The sequence below is a fragment of the Terrapene carolina genome, unplaced genomic scaffold (assembly GCF_002925995.2).
Source record: "Terrapene carolina triunguis isolate 2854851 unplaced genomic scaffold, T_m_triunguis-2.0 Scaffold102, whole genome shotgun sequence".
NCBI classification, from domain to species: Eukaryota; Metazoa; Chordata; order Testudines; family Emydidae; genus Terrapene; species Terrapene triunguis.
In genome coordinates this window covers 2,973,342-2,989,247 of record NW_020664453.1, presented here as the reverse complement: position 1 = coordinate 2,989,247, position 15,906 = coordinate 2,973,342, and the positions used below count along the sequence as shown (strand labels likewise).

Here is a 15,906-nt window from a genome sequence, read left to right as displayed (position 1 = left end):
CTCTCTCTTAAAGAGGTAGTGCATGCTATGGGGAGGGGACCAGTAGGAGCAGTCTGTCTGCCTGCGCCATCCCCCCGGGGAAAGGCGGGTTTGTATAATCCACATACACAAGCAGTAGTTGGCAGCGTGCTCGGCAGCTGTGACCAGCACGAGTTGGGCAAGTTCCCCCCCCAACTCATGCCAACAGGACCTTTACATACACGTAAAATTAAATTAATGGAGATATCCCATCTCCTAGAACTGGAAGGGACCTTGAAAGGTCATCGAGTCCAGCCCCCTGCCTTCTCTAGCAGGACCAAGTACTGATTTTGCCCCAGATCCCTAAGTGGCCCCCCTCAAGGATTGAACTCACAACCCTGGGTTTAGCAGGCCAATGCTCAAACCACTGAGCTATCCCTCCCCCCTAATTTGCTGCTTCACAGCTCCCAGAACAACTGTTGCAAGAATTGTTACAGATTTTTAAAAAAAGGGAGTATTGCTTCACTTGTAAAGTCAGATAGTCAGGTTTTTATTTTATTTATTTGGTGAGTAGGGGCAGGAGGGAAGGAGTAACAGGGCAGGAGGGAATCAAGCGATAGTCCTGACATTTTTGTAAGCTTCAAAACATTCTTAAAATCGTTTTTTCGGTAATCTATGTAGCATTCCCAGAATGCAAGGATTTACTGGGGTGAGCTGCGTAACTCATGCTGATAAATTTTTTATCATACTGACATATATATATGAATACTTCTCTCTTTCTTTCTTTCAGGAATTATGTTGAAAGGATTTGTAGAAGAAGGGGTTAAGCCTTTAATGACAATAGCAGGGAATCATGGAATGTTTGCTGAACATATAGAGCCTTTATTGGTTAATTAGCTAATGTTTCTACAGTGCTTTGAAAATGTAAACTCTTATATAAGAGCTAAGGCCGCAGGCCACAAACCTTGGAAATTTATTCATGTACTTAACTTCAAGCACAAGTAGTCCCAGTGACTTCAGTAGAACTACCTATGTGAGTAAAATAAAGCAAGTGCTTATTTTCAGGATTGGGTCCCAAGTTATTACCACCTTTATTCTGCCAGAAAAGCATCCAGTATGTAGTCAGTCCTCTCATTTGTAATGCATGGAATGCATTTGGGAATAAGCCTTAGATGTGCATTAATACAATTAACAGTAATAAAACATTCTTTATTGCAGTTAACATCCTGATTTATTTTCAAGAGACACAGTGTAGTAGTGGACCATATTCTGTTCTCATTCACACCCTGTGCACTGACGTGAGTGGGACTGTGAGAGGGTAGAATTGGCCAGACACGTGAATGACTTTCCAGCCACTATCCCCTTAGCCTCAGCCTCTTTTCCCCTCCTCCTTTACCTTTGCTCCAGCTCCCTTACACTGTTTTCCTTTGGAAGCAGTCTGTCTGCCTCTGACAAAATGTTCAAAATCAGGGTAATTATACAAAAGACCTTGATTCTTTTGTATGAATTGCTGTGTGTTGCTGTTGGTAAAATGCTGATGATATTGTTCCCGGAAATGATGAAAAGATATATTCTAAAACAGGGGCAAAAGGGCAGCATAGGCACGAATCCAAATTTCAGCTATGAGAACTGGGGTCCGACTTTCTTCAGCTTGAAATATTTACTCTTTGTTTTGAAAGTGAAGTGGAAAAGGCTGGAAGATGAAGCATTTTTAGGACATAATGCTCCCAACACCCCAGTGGCAGACTTCAGGGATGAAATGCATCACATCTTGGACTTCATGCAAGGTCAGTAAAATCATCCAAATAGGTTGGGTCCTTATGGTTAGGATGGTAAATTAAACAGACCGTTATATTCAAACAGTCTGAGACACGTTGTCTGGAGATTGGGGAGCTAAGTGATGGTTAGAGGGTTCAATTACAGTGTCTGCAAACCAGTTTAGATTAAAAGTAACTATCTGCAGAGGGATTTGTTAAGTAGAAAAGAATATATCACATTCCAACACTGGGGTTTCTCAACCATCTGGTGGTTTTAGAGAAAATCTGTGTGTTTGTCTTTGCTAATGCACTATTACAGTTTTCTAATGCATACAGCTATTTGTGGCCTGCTGTCATGGATGTGGGGGGGGAAGCATCTGTTTACTGAAAACCAATACAATAACTTGTCATGGTGAAAGAAGAGGCAAATATAACCAGAACCATGTACTTAATATATTTTGTATACTGTTATACATAAGTGGAGAAAGCCTGTACACCATCATCATTAATCAGATTAAAGTCCAGAAAATGGATGATGTTTGTTACAAAATAATGCTGAGAGAGAAAAATTTGGTTTGTACTTTGTCCTCCACTTTGATCTTTGTAGCACACATTCTTAATCATTAAGCTGCACGGTCTAGTACCCAGTATATTAACCAGGGCTTAAAAACCCCAAACAACACAATTTCAAAATTGATATAGCATGGTTTGCATATCAGAAAGGTATCCATAATGTATTCAGAAGTGGGTCCAACCTTAGACCTTTTCAAAGTGTGATAAAATGATAGCATCAGATTTTGAAATTAAGCACAGCCAATAAGGAGATCGTATACAATTTCAAATTACATTATATGACCCTGGACTAAAATAGATTTTTTTAAGTCCTTGGAAGCACTCTTAAATCAGGGTCCTGCAAACACAAGAAAGTGTTCCTGTAAATATTTGTGCAGAGGCTTTTTGTTAGGTCCATGCATAAGCGTTTGGGGGATCTGGCCCTTAAGCACTAAGCAATCTGGGGCAGGAAACATTTACTTCTGTGGCTTGTACAGCAGTTGTTTAATAAATAATAACAACGAATAATTAAAGTTCTGTCTGGACAAGAAAATTGCTGAATCACATTTAAATCATGAAAGCCTGGGATGCATTATCAAAAATATGGCTAAAGTTTTCAGATCTGGATGTCTGTAACTAGGCTCCCATGACAAAATGTAGGCACCTAAATAAAAAGGAACTGATTTTCAGAATCTGTAATGTCCCCTGACATCAGCTGGAGCTGTGGGAACTCAACATTTCTGAAAAAGCAAGACATTTGTAATTAGATGCCTAAAAATGCATTTGAGAGCCTAAATTTAGGCATTCTGGTTTGAAAATGTGGGCCTTCATGGGGTTTATTCTTTAAGGAACATGCAGAATATTTTTTTAAGTACCTTCATACTAATTTGCTTTACAGTAGCATTTAGAGACCTCACCTGAGATTGAGAGCCCCTTGTTCTAGTTGCTGTACATACATTTAGTAAAACAGAGCTCCGCCACCCCAAAATGCTTACAGTCTAAGGCTTGGATCCTGCAATGAACTCCATGTGGGAAGATGCCTGCGCCTGTATGGAGCACCACTGACTCCACTGGGGCTTTGCATGGGCATAGGAGTCTGTGTTCATAAAGCTTATTGTAGGATTGGGGCTTGAATAAACCAGACAGGGCCAAGGTGAGAGAAGGAAAGCATTACTATGTCGATTTTTACATACTGATACTGAGGTACAGAGAAACTAATAGCCTGATTTTCAGAAGAGCTCAGCACCTTTGAAAAATCAGGTGATCAGTGTGACTTGCCCAAGATAATACAGGAAGTGTGTGACAAGGCTAAGAATGGAGCCCAGATTTGAGCCCAGGCCTTAACCCTAACCCTGTCCTTTCTCTCATCACCCAATTAACTTGACTGTTTCATGTCTGTTACAGACAACAGGCCTTTAGTCCTGAATTTTGGAAGCTGCACCTGACCTTCATTTCTTTTCAAATTCAGCGAGTTCAACAAGCTTGTTGAAGATTTTAACTCCATAGCAGATTTCCTTATAATCTATATTGAAGAAGCTCATGCAACAGGTACAGTATAGAAAGCAAAACATATAAATGTATGATGAAGCATAAAGATATGGATCCTTCTGTCTGAGTCATGGTAGGAGGAAGGGCTCAACCGCTCTGGAGCTTCTGGTTTATGTTTTATATTCCTAAAAGTTCATGCTTCAGGGTTTCAGCTGGCCACCCACAGGGGTCAGGAAAGGATATTTTCCCCCCAGTATAGTCTGTGGTTTTTTTAAATCTCCTGCCTCCAAAGCATCAGAGATGGTCATAGCTGGAGATGAGACATTAGATGAGGATGGCCAGGGCACCGAGCAGTCTCTCTCTCTCTCTCTCAGGTGTTTGGCTGGCTGACTCTTACTCACATGCTCAGGGTCTAAATTATTACCGTATGTGGGGTCAGGAAGGAATTTTCCGCCAGGTCAGATTGGCGGTGACCTTGCGGGAGGGGGTTGCCTTCCCTGCAGCATGTGGGTGCGGGTCACTTTCCAGGATTATCTAGATATCTATCACTTAATCATTTCCCAGCCACTGCAGGGGTTTTGGGCACTGGTGCACCTGCATCTCTCCTATTCTCTGCCTGTGGCACATAGTTTAGTCACCTCTGGGCTCTAAATCTTTGGTCTTATTTCGGTTGTTGGGTTTAGTAGGCGGGTGGTGTTGGTGGCCAGTGATATACAGGAGGTCAGACTATGATCTGGTCCTTCCTTCTGGCCTTAAACTCTATGACTCAGTAATACAGTATATTTGAGAGAAGAATAAAACTGCAAACAGGAAGGAAAAATCTACTGAAATTCAAAGTAACTGTGTCAACGTAAAGAACCAGTTTCGGGCCCTAATCCTGCAATCACTTGTGCACATGCTTAAACTTTACACATAAGTAGTTCAGTTGAAGATAATATGAAGATACTTATGTGTAAAGTTGAACACATGTAAGTCTTTTCTAGACTGGGGCCCTGATCTTAGTCTGCATATAAGCACATCAGAACATCCATACTAGATCAGAGCAGCAGTCCATCTAGCCCAGTATACTGTCTGTCTTCCAACAGTGGCCCATGCCAGATGCTTCAAAGGGAAAGAAGAGAACAGGGCAATTTTGAGTGAGCCATCCCCTGTCGTCCAGTCCCAGCTTCTGGCAGTTGGAGATATAGACACCTGGAGCATGAGATAATAGCCACTGATAGACCTATCCTCCATAAATTTACCTAATTCTTTTTTTAACTCAGTTATACTTTTGGCGTTCACAACATCCAGTGGCAAGTAGTTGCACAGGTTGACTGCATTGTGTGAACTACTTCCTTGTGTTTGTTTTAAACCATCTGCCTATTAATTTCATCAGATGACCCCCAGTTCTTGTGCTATGTGAAGAAGTAAATCACTTCCTTATTCACTTTCTCCACACCATTCATAATGTTATAGATCTCTTATCATATTCCCCCTTAGTTGTCTCTTTTCCAAGATGAACAGTCCCAGAATTTTTAATCTCTCCTTTTACGGAAGTTGTTCCATACTCCTCATCATTTTTGTTGCTCTTCTCTGTACCTTTTCTGATTCTAATATATCTTTTTTGAGATGGGGCGACCAGAACTGTCCACACTATTCACTGTGGGTGTACCATAGATTTATATAGTGGCATTATGATATGTTCTGTCTTATTATCTATCCCTTTACTAATGGTCCTAACATTCTGTTAGCTTTTTTGACTGCCACTGCACATTAAGCAGCTGTTTTCAGAGAACTATCCACAATGACTCCAAGATCTCTTTCTTGAGTGGGAACAGCTAATTTAGATCCCATCATTTTGTATGTATAGTGGAAATTATGTTTTTCAATGTGCATTACTTTGCAGTTATCAACATTGAATTTCATCTTCCATTTTGTTGCCCAGCCGCCCAATTTAGTGAGATCCCTTTGTAACTCTTTGCAATCAGCTTTGGATTTAACTATCTTGAATAATTTTCTATCTTCTGCAAATTTTGTCAGCTCACCGTTCACCCCTTTTTCCAGAATATTTGTGAATATGTTGAACAACATTGGTCCCAGTACAGATAGTTGGGGGACTCCGCTATTTACCTCAACATTCTGAAAAATGACCATTTATTCCTACCCTTTGGTTCCTGGCTTTTAACTAGTTGCTGATCCATGAGAGGACCTTCCCTCTTATCCCAGGACTGCTTACTTTGCTTAAGAGCCTTTGGTGTGCGACCTTGTCAAAAGCTTTCTGAAAGTCCAAGTACACTATATCCACTGGCTCACCCTTGTCCACATGCTGGTTAACACCCTCAAAAAATTCTAATAGATTAGTGAGGCATGATTACCCGCTACGAAAAACGTGTTGACTCATTCCCAACATATTGTGTTTATCTGTGTGATAATTCTGTTCTTTGCTACCTTTTCAGTCAATTTGCCTGGTAGTGAAGTTAGGCTTAATGGCCTGTAATTGCCAGGATCACCACTGGAGCCTTTTTAATAATTAGCATCACATTAGCTACCCTCCAGTCATCTGGTACAGATGCTGATTTAAGCGATATGTTACGTACCACAGTTAGTAGTTCTGCAATTTCATATTTGACTTCCTTCGGAACGCTTGGGTGAATACCATCTGGTCCTAGTGACTTACTACTGTTTACTTTATTGTGTCTTTAGCTAGTTGCTCTTCAAATTCTTTCTTGGCCTGCCTAATTATGCTTTTACATTTGACTTGCCAGAGTTTGTTTTTTTCTATTTTACTCAGTAGGATTTAACTTCTAAATTTTAAAGGATGCCTTTTTACCTCTAACCACATCTTTTACTCTGCTGTTTAGCCATGGTGGCATTTTTTTGATCCTCTGTTCTTTTTTTGAGGGGGGGGGACAGCAAGGGGGGGTGCTATATTTAGTCTGAGCCTTTCTTGTGGTGTTTTTAAATAGTTTCCATGCAATTTATAGGCATTTCACCCCTGAGACTGTTCCTTTTAATTTCTGTTTAACTAGCTTCCTAATATTTGTGTGGTTCCCCTTTTTGAAGTTAAATGCTACTGTGATGGGTTTGACAATTTTCCCCCTGTGAGGATGTTAAATTTAATTATGTTATGGTCACTATTACTGAGCAGTTCAGCTGTATTCACCTCTTGGACCAGATCCTGTGCTCCACTCAGGACTAAATCAAGAATTGCCTCTCCTCTTATGGGTTCCATAACAAGCTGCTCCAAGAAACAGTCATTTATGATGTCTAGACATTTTACCTCTGGATCCTGTCCTGAGGTAACATATACCCAGTCAATAGCAGGATCATTGACATCTCCCATTACTGTTAAAAAAAAAAACCATTTGGGCCTTGTCTAGACTATGAAGTCAGCACGTTAGTTTTTAGAAGTCCATCATAGACAAGGCACACTGCCTTTAACACGTATGAAAGGGAGGACTTTAGGCTTTAAATTTGAGCAGTTTAGCACATATTAATTAAAAATATGTACTGCTTATCCATACTACAATTTTAGCTAACACCACACCATTTATCCAGGCTAGAGAAGGCCTTGCAGAACACAATCTTTGCACTCTACATTCTAAAAGTGTGACACCTTCCTATTTCTATTAAATAGTTGTGGAACAGCTGAAAATGACGTATCCTCTAGTTTTTAAAAAAGCTTGCTTACGTTACCCATTTTACATTTAAAATATTTAAATAGTATTTACACCATACCAATTTGAAGGAATAAAATGGTGTGTGCGTGCCAGCAATTGTTTGTATATTAATGAGAAAGACAGACTATCTTAATTTTCAAAATCAGTTTAAAATTTGTAAGTAACATACCCCATTTCCAGAGATCTGAAATCTAGAGGACCAGAAACAGCAGTGAGCAGCAGCCAGTCAGTAGAGTTGTTAGAAATCCTGTACACTGATGGCTACCAGTTGGAAACTATATATACCGTATTTCAAATTGTACCTACAGCATCAGGGGTGCAATAATCTTCTGAAACCTAAGTATTTTAACTCAGAAAAGTTATGTGAAAAAAATTTAATTCCCTCTGTCACAGGTGTTATAATTTAACACTTTAAACTAGCTAGCAAATCCCTATGTGGTTATATCAGATATTCACACAGCTAGAACTTGAAGATAATCAGATGCCACCTTTCATTATAAGCCTACCATACATACACAGAGAGGGGGAGAGAGAGAGTGTTTCACTTTTATATCTATATAAGGTGCATATTATCATCCCTATTTTATAGATGGGGAAACCGAGGCACAGATAAATGAAGGGCTGCATTTTTGGAAGTGTCCACTTATCTTGGGTGCCCAACTTAACAACCCTGTGCTCTCATTTTCAGAAGTGCTGAGCACTCACAGAATCCCATTGATCATAGTGGGAGCTGTCAGTGCTCAAGCTCTGATCAATATCCTGTTCTATAGGTGCCAAACTGAGCTCCAAAAAATTGAAGCCTCCCAAAATTATGTGGACAGTTATGAAAAATAGGGTTAAGTGACTTACTCCAGTGTGAATGGCAGAGTGGTATGAAAACTCAAAGTTTCCCACTTCCCATCTTCTTTATGAAGAGCTCGATACACTGTGTAGGCGTGTGACCCTCCCTTGCTGTCAATCTCCGAGGGAGGCCACGCCTCTTTGCTACAACTGCCTTCCTGTAAGTTTAAATGTCTTGCAATTTCTTTAGTTACTCAGGGTATTAACATAGCTATTGAAATTATATCATATATAGATTAATGTGCATAATGTTACAGGCAGGGCTAGTAGCACTGCCTGTTGTTGAGTTTCTGACACTTCCCCTTATAAACTATTTTTCAGTTGCTCATAACTTTGCCAAACGTTATCCATTTGGGCTGAAATTTTCCATGCTGGGTATCTGCCTCAAGCTGGCGGTTTTTTAAATTTCAGAAAAATGGTTCAGCTGTTTCCAAGAACAAGGCTAGGGAAAAAAAAATACAATTTGCCCATATTAAAAATTCAGCAATCTTTTCTTTGGAAAGATTTAGTAAGGACTTGAAATTTGTGTGAGGGATATACCTTTTACCATCCCTGTGAAAATCCACCCAAATTTGGCCAAGTTATAAACCCTTAAAAAAAAAAAAACACAGTTAGCACATGCTCAATAGGGACGACTTTCAGCAGCTACATTTCTGAAGATCCTTTCTGAAGTGGGCATGTTCCAGCCTGGGGCTGAGCAAGACTTTCTCTGCAAACGTAGCTCTGGGCTGCTGAGAGCCATGCTGGGTTTGAGCACCTAAAAAGAGCAGGGGAATGGTGTCTCCTGTGCTCTCAATGGTATGTGATCATGTAAATAAAAACTGTATCATAATGCATATGCTCAAGCAGTCTGAATTAAGTTGCACAGGGCAATCCTAATTCTGGCATTTCTTAGTGCTTGACTTTGCAACGTTGATAATGTTCTTTTAACATGATTTTTGGGGCATGTATACACACAATATATAATCGCTTTTTCCTCTCCCCCCCCCCTTTTTTTTGAAGATGGATGGGCTTTTAAAAACAACATTGTTATTAATAATCACCGAAACCTTCAAGATCGAAAAAAGGCTGCACAATTTCTTTTGAAAGAGAATCCTTTATGCCCAGTGGTTTTAGATACTATGGAAAACCTGAGCAGTTCAAAATACGCAGCTCTGCCAGAAAGACTTTATCTGGTGCAAGGAGGAAAGGTTGTCTATAAGGTAATGAACTCTGAACACATTACAGTGTGGTTTTAACTTTTAAAAATACCCATGTAATATCCCATAGCATATTTGATGGGCAAACAATTAACATTTTTCACTGTGTTCCATTTCTAACAACTTTACAATTAACTTCAAGCACATTGAATAATGATTAGCAACAAAAAAGTCTTGGCATTGATGTATATTTTTGATGTATGTCTTGGCTCTGCCTCACTATTTATGTAGTCCTTCCTAAAGAGATAAAGTGAAAGCATACTGAGCACAGGGCTGGAAACAAAGAAACTTTACATTCTAACTCCAGCTGTTTCCCCAACTTGTTGGTTGGCCTTAACCTCTGCATAAAAGTCTACCCATGTGTAAAAATGAGGACAATAATACTTACCTAGCTCACAAGGCTGTTTTGAAGTTTGAGTTAATATTTGCATAGTATTTAAATATATAAAGTGCTAATTATTATCTGGTAACTGGAGACCATGCCTGTTACAAGAGTCTACTTCTTTTTAATGTAGATTATCTTTCAAGTTCCAGCATTAAACTTTCTAGCAGTTCATAGATTCATAGATTCTAGGACTGGAAGGGACCTCGAGAGGTCATCGAGTCCAGTCCCCTGCCCGCATGGCAGGACCAAATACTGTCTAGACCATCCCTGATAGACATTTATCTAACCTTCTTTTACTGTGTAATTTACTATACTGCTATATATTTAAAAGTCTGTACACAAGACATTAGGACACTCTCTACTGTGCTGTTTCTGCTTGGTGCGGGAGAAAGGGTGGCCATTAGGCAGCCACTTAAGGCTCCCTGATTATCTAGCTGGCTCTGGTGCAGGCTGCTCTAACCTGTGCACAGCTGGCAATGGGTCCCAAGGGTTCATCTACCAGCTGAGCAGAGTTGCAGTGCAACACACTCAGGTCACTCCTCTGGGTGGGTGGGGCAGGAGATGGCCATGTCAACTATGCACCACTGGAGACTCCCCCATAGAGTATATCTGAACAATACTGTATTTTATTTACTTTACAGGGTGGAGTGGGACCTTGGAATTATCATCCAAAGGACATACGTGCAATCTTGGAAAAACTAAAATAGGTGAACAAATCAGAATCCCCAAGAATAAAGTGGTCTATCTGGAAAAAGTGGTCCCTGAACACCTTACTCTGACCTTTTTTAAAATATATTTTTACTGCTGTTTATTTTAAAATAATTATAGAAATCAGAGGTTAAAATAATATATACTCACCCAGGAGAAAAAGACAAGGATATAGCATTAGTTATACCTTATTCAAGAATCAGACATCAACATGGCTTGATTCAACACCATTTGAAATTAATGGAAATGCTCTCTAAGAATGCTAGCCCAGATATGGAGTCATAGATGTAACCATCAGCTACAGGTTAGCATATAGGAAATACAAGTAAAACAAGAGAGAGAGAATAAAAGGAGTACAAAAATCAAAAGTGTTCTTATAGATTTCATCGCTACCCTGTTCATACACCCTTGGACCAAAATTTTTCATATAGTGAAACTACTTGTCTCAAAAAAAAAAAAAAATCCTGGATATTACTCCAAATGTGTAATGGCTTTCATACGCCCATTCTTAATAGTTTAGGTAGCATCTGATATAATGAAACTTAATATTAAATAACAGAAAATAAATAAATGTCTATATTCACTACACTTCAATTAGCTCAAGATTTCTTGTAATTAAAATATGAACTAGTGAGTGGAAAGAAAAATATATTTTATTCCACTGAATGCACCTATCATTTAGTGCCCAGTCCTTCAGTTCTGATGAATGTAAAATTCCCACTGAGATTAATGGGAGTTTTTTGCCCACTTTAGGACTGCAAGATTAATCCCTTTGAGTTTTGAAACCTGGCCTTATCAGTGAAACCTTACCAGTAATACATCCTGGTGCAACGGATTCAGATAATCTTCAGTATCACAGAGACAGCAATGGTACAACATGTTATAACTAGTCACTGAAGTACTTTTTGAAACTGAAATCTATAAAATAAATATTAGTAATTAAAAGCCGTACAAATCGCTTGGATGAATGTTGGAGTAGGGTATTAGCAAACAAAACAAATGATTGCACTCTGATCCCTCTTTTTAAAAAAAGAGGCAGTTTCTATTATTTACAGGCAGTTTTTCTAAATGTTCACTTGCACACACTCCAGCTAGTCTATGAATGAAACAATTTGTATTAATGTACATCAGCATTGGTTCTATTAATATTTGTTTATGACAGTCATAGCATAAAGCACAGGCAGCTGTGACCTGATTTGTGAAAATATTTATAGAGGCAATGAGCTAAATAGGAGCAATTAAAATATATTAAACCATCTCGAGTGGCTTCAGCTTGGTATTTAAATATTTCAATAGACGTTATAATCATCCTCTTTTCTTACCTAGGGTTCTCAGCTGATCAGGAGTACCACAAGCTAATGAATTTTGGAAGGACTTATTTTAGGGTTGGGGGAATGGCCTCAAGTTTGACTATTTCAGACTTTTATTTTTTCTGTGAGGGAAATATTTTACAGAGAAACAAATATTCAATGGCATTTTAAAACAATGTATCTTAAATAGCCTTTTAATCTCAACATACTGCAATTCAGAAGTGGAATCAATTATACTCCTATGTTAATGGTTAAGCAAAAAGCAATTCTTCTACATTTGTACTCTACATTGGAAAACTATAAATGTATTACCAGAGTTAATAGTTGTACTGCATTACACATTAAATTGCTGGGGGAGGGGTGGGGGGGGAAGACACACATGACATACTGGAGCCATATTTTAAAAATCCATTTTAATATAATGTTTGAATAATAAATATAACCTTTATGCTACAAATATCATTACAAAATAATTTTGAGGCAATTCTTTAAATTTGGTTTTAAATATTTTCTGCTACTCCTTCTGCCATCACTGTGTGCACTGAAACAAAATGATCAAAGGCAGATTTGATGATGAATCGCAAGTAGGTAGCTTGGAATTCAGGAAGCTGTAGAAGAGAAAAGGAGCTTATTATTTTCATTGTAATAATATACATGTTCAACAAGCTTCTGCAAAGAAGTTTAACGTTTAAAATATAACACAAGGATCAAGACATTTCTACATGTCAGTTTTCAGAGCTTTCTTGGGTTAGAGGAATTCAAAATAGCCCCCCTCTTTCCTTTGAAGCCCTGGAACTCATAAACTTTCAAGACAATAGCTGGGCCAAGAGAGATTACCACACTTCTTCAGATAGATATTTAGCAAAGTTAAGAGCTCTAGCTATATGGATTTTTATACCATAATGTATAAGCACATATCCAAGACCTAGGGATGTATCCAAACCTCTAAAATACTATGTATTGAGTTGCGCTAATTGAAGGCATTTTTAACTAGTCTATCCACCCCTCCTACATGTGGCACTAATGCTGAATGTACTCACAGAAAATTCTTCCGTTTGAAGCGCCCCTTCTATGTATTGTAAATCTAGAAAATAAATTTTATGTCAAACAATGAGTTAATATATATAAAAGGCTGTGATAAGTTTCCACTGGACTTGAAAGTTCCTGGAAGTTAAGGATTGTGAGTCTACATTTTATGCAAAAATTATTAACAAGCCGATTAAAGAATACAAACAATTTTAGTAATGTTCCAATTTAAATATACAAGCAATTAAACTGGTTTTTAAAATGTCCCTACTGGACATAAAAAAACCTGTGTTGCATTATACTACTCAAATATGCTTTTAATTTTTGAGTATAAGATAAAATATACAAGTAGTACTTTTAGCACTTATATAGTGCTTTATATCTTCAAAGTACTTTACAAACAATCAATTCTAACAATTGTCATTTATGGAATTATAAGTATTACAAATAATAAATAGCCCTATTTTATAGCTGGGCATACAGAGAGTGAGATTAAAGGGCCCATCTCCGGTCACAGAGTGAATCAGTGACATAGCTGAGATTAGAATTAAGTTATTCCTGTTTGAATAGGACATAAAGGGACAAACTGAGATTAAAACCCCATATTGTTAGGCACAGTTCTTCATAACATCCTCAGTACACTAAATATAATTCAAAGACACAGGAATGAACATTTAATCTTGTCACATAATTTAATGTTTTCCATTTTTCTTACATGTGGCAGATGGTTATGCATTTTAAACAGCTCATCATCATCATACTTTCAGTGTTTTAGTATTATTTGTGGACTGGCAAAGGCTCCGATCCAGCAAACACTTATGCACATGCTTAACTTTAGGGCTCATGCTAAAGTTAAGCACATGCAAAAGCATTTGCAGGATCAAAGCCTTTGTCTTTTTAGACAAGGGTTTATTAAATGTCAAAAACTAGATCACAACTTCTGTGATAACATAAAATATAGCTCTAACATTTTAAACTTTCTACTATTCTAGTTTTCATTAGGCCACCATTCTCACTTGATGTCAAAGGAGCCAACACAGAGCCCAATTCTGCAAACATTTATATATAGGGCCCTACTAAATTCATGGTCCATTTTGGTCAATTTCATGGTCATAGGATTTTAAAAATCATAAATTTCATGATTTCAGCTATTTAAATCTGAAATTTCATGGTGTTGACCCAAAAAGGAGTTGTCGGGGGTGGGGTTGCAAGGTTATTGTAAAGGGGGTTGCGGTACTGCTACCCTTACTTCTGCGCTGCTGCTGGCGGTGGTGCTGCCTTCAGAGCTGGGCAGCTGGAAAGAGGCGGCTGCTTGCCAGGAGCCCCGCTCTGAAGGTGGAGCCGCCGCCAGCAGCAGCACAGAAGTAAGCATGGCATGGTATAGTATTGCCACCCTTACTTCGCTACTCCTTGCAGATCTGGGGCCTCAGTCAACAGCCGCCACTCTCTGGCTACCCAGCTCTGAAGGCAGAATTAAGGATGGCATGGTATGGTGTTGCCACCCTTACTTCTGCGCTGCTGTTAGCGGGGTACTGCCTTCAGAGCTGGACATCCGGCCAACAGACGCTGCTCTAAAGCTGCCCAGCTCTGAAGGCAGTGCAGAAGTAAGGGTGGCAATATTGCGACCCCCCCAAAAAAAATTCCCTTTTAGGTCAAGACCCCCAATTTGAAAAATGCTGGTCTCCCCCATGAAATCTGTATAATATAGGGTAAAAGCACACAAAAGACCACATTTCACAGGGAGAGACCAGATTTCACGGTCTGTGACACGTTTTTCATGGCCATGAATTTGGTAGGGCCCTATTTATATACACAGCAACTCTACTTCTTATGAGCAGTCTGTTGGAATCAATAGGACCACTCTCATAAGAAAAGTACTTGTATGCATCTGTGATTGTAGGATTAGGCCCATAGTGTAACAGTTTATGCTTTTTTATTTTTATTTTTTTACAACAAAACAGGGTTTCCTGATAATTTAAATAAAGAAAATTCAAATACAAACCTAAATTTACAAAACTCAGGGTTGAGAGAAACTAACAAAAGAGTGAAAGTTTGTAAACAAAGATCAACCTCTGCCCCATCCTCAAATACCTACTGAGCACACAGCAGTACCCAATTTAACATTATCATGATTTATATTGTTGTACTCTGGAAAATATTTTGTCTCTTAACAAGGCAGTATTGCTATACTGTTTCAAGTCACACTGTTTTTTCACATATAATTTTCATGTGGATTTCCAGCATGTCACTCTGGTAACATTGATGGAATATTAATTTTTTATGGATTATATCCATAGTAATAAAAACAGCCAATCACAATCCTTTCCAGTATACCAAACAAATGTTATAAACTTTATTCTTCTAATGGTGTAAAGATATTAAGACAATGAGCAAATAGATAAAGGCCAACATAATTTCCACCCAATCAGAGCTGCTCCTCATTTGATTACTTACCTTTTTCAATACACACTTCAAAAGCTACTGGATCTTTAGATAAGCTTTTCTCAATCCTCAAACTCCGCACTAAAATATATTTAAAAAGAAGTCAGCATAGACTGAGCACTGAAGTCTACTTAGTTTTGTATTACTGTTTTACTAATAACAACAGTACTTAACATCATGCATCACTTTTCATCTTCAAAGAATTTTACCAACATTAGCTAATTAATATTCACAGTATCCTGTTGGGTAGGTAGGTAATCTTATCATCATCCTCATTTTACAGGTGGGGAAACTGAAGAAGAAAGTTTAAGTGATTTGCCCAAGATCAGCTAAAGCTTGAGTTCCTAGTTCCTGGGCTCACAATACTTTCTCTTTCATAATATCTTTTCTCACATGATTACAGAAATTTGACAAAATGTAAATAAAGGACATAGAAGTTCATACTATGAAATTAAAAAGCAACACATTTAAAACAGATAAAGAGAAAATACTTTTTGATGAAACATAATTAATTTACAGAATTGTTTGAAGCAAATTATTTATTAATGATCATCATTTATAAGATAAATAGTTTAGTACAAT

General features: G+C 38.2%; 2 protein-coding genes across 3 annotated transcripts; one reads left to right on the top strand and one right to left on the bottom strand.

Moving 5' to 3' along the window:
• The first annotated feature begins 1,161 nt into the window (after positions 1 to 1,161).
• On the top strand, positions 1,162 to 11,108 carry LOC112120525 (type I iodothyronine deiodinase). 2 transcript variants are annotated; one of them, XM_024219637.3, is made up of 4 exons: positions 1,177 to 1,745; positions 3,672 to 3,815; positions 9,257 to 9,456; positions 10,480 to 11,108. In XM_024219637.3, the coding sequence occupies exons 1-4, from the start codon at positions 1,415 to 1,417 to the stop codon at positions 10,543 to 10,545; spliced, it is 741 nt and encodes a 246-aa protein (XP_024075405.2). In that variant the 5' UTR covers positions 1,177 to 1,414; the 3' UTR covers positions 10,546 to 11,108. The 2 variants fall into 2 exon arrangements, with proteins under 2 accessions (XP_024075406.2, XP_024075405.2); XM_024219638.3 differs by lacking the exon at positions 3,672 to 3,815 and having other exon boundaries at positions 1,162 to 1,745.
• A 1,128-nt stretch (positions 11,109 to 12,236) lies between these two features.
• HSPB11 (heat shock protein family B (small) member 11) lies at positions 12,237 to 15,427 on the bottom strand (the record flags this gene model as incomplete). The annotated part of the gene is made up of 3 exons (XM_026651727.2): positions 12,237 to 12,464; positions 12,897 to 12,940; positions 15,337 to 15,427. Coding segments are annotated over 3 exons (243 nt in total), but the record flags the coding sequence as incomplete, so codon positions are not given.
• Between the last annotated feature and the right edge of the window lie 479 nt (positions 15,428 to 15,906).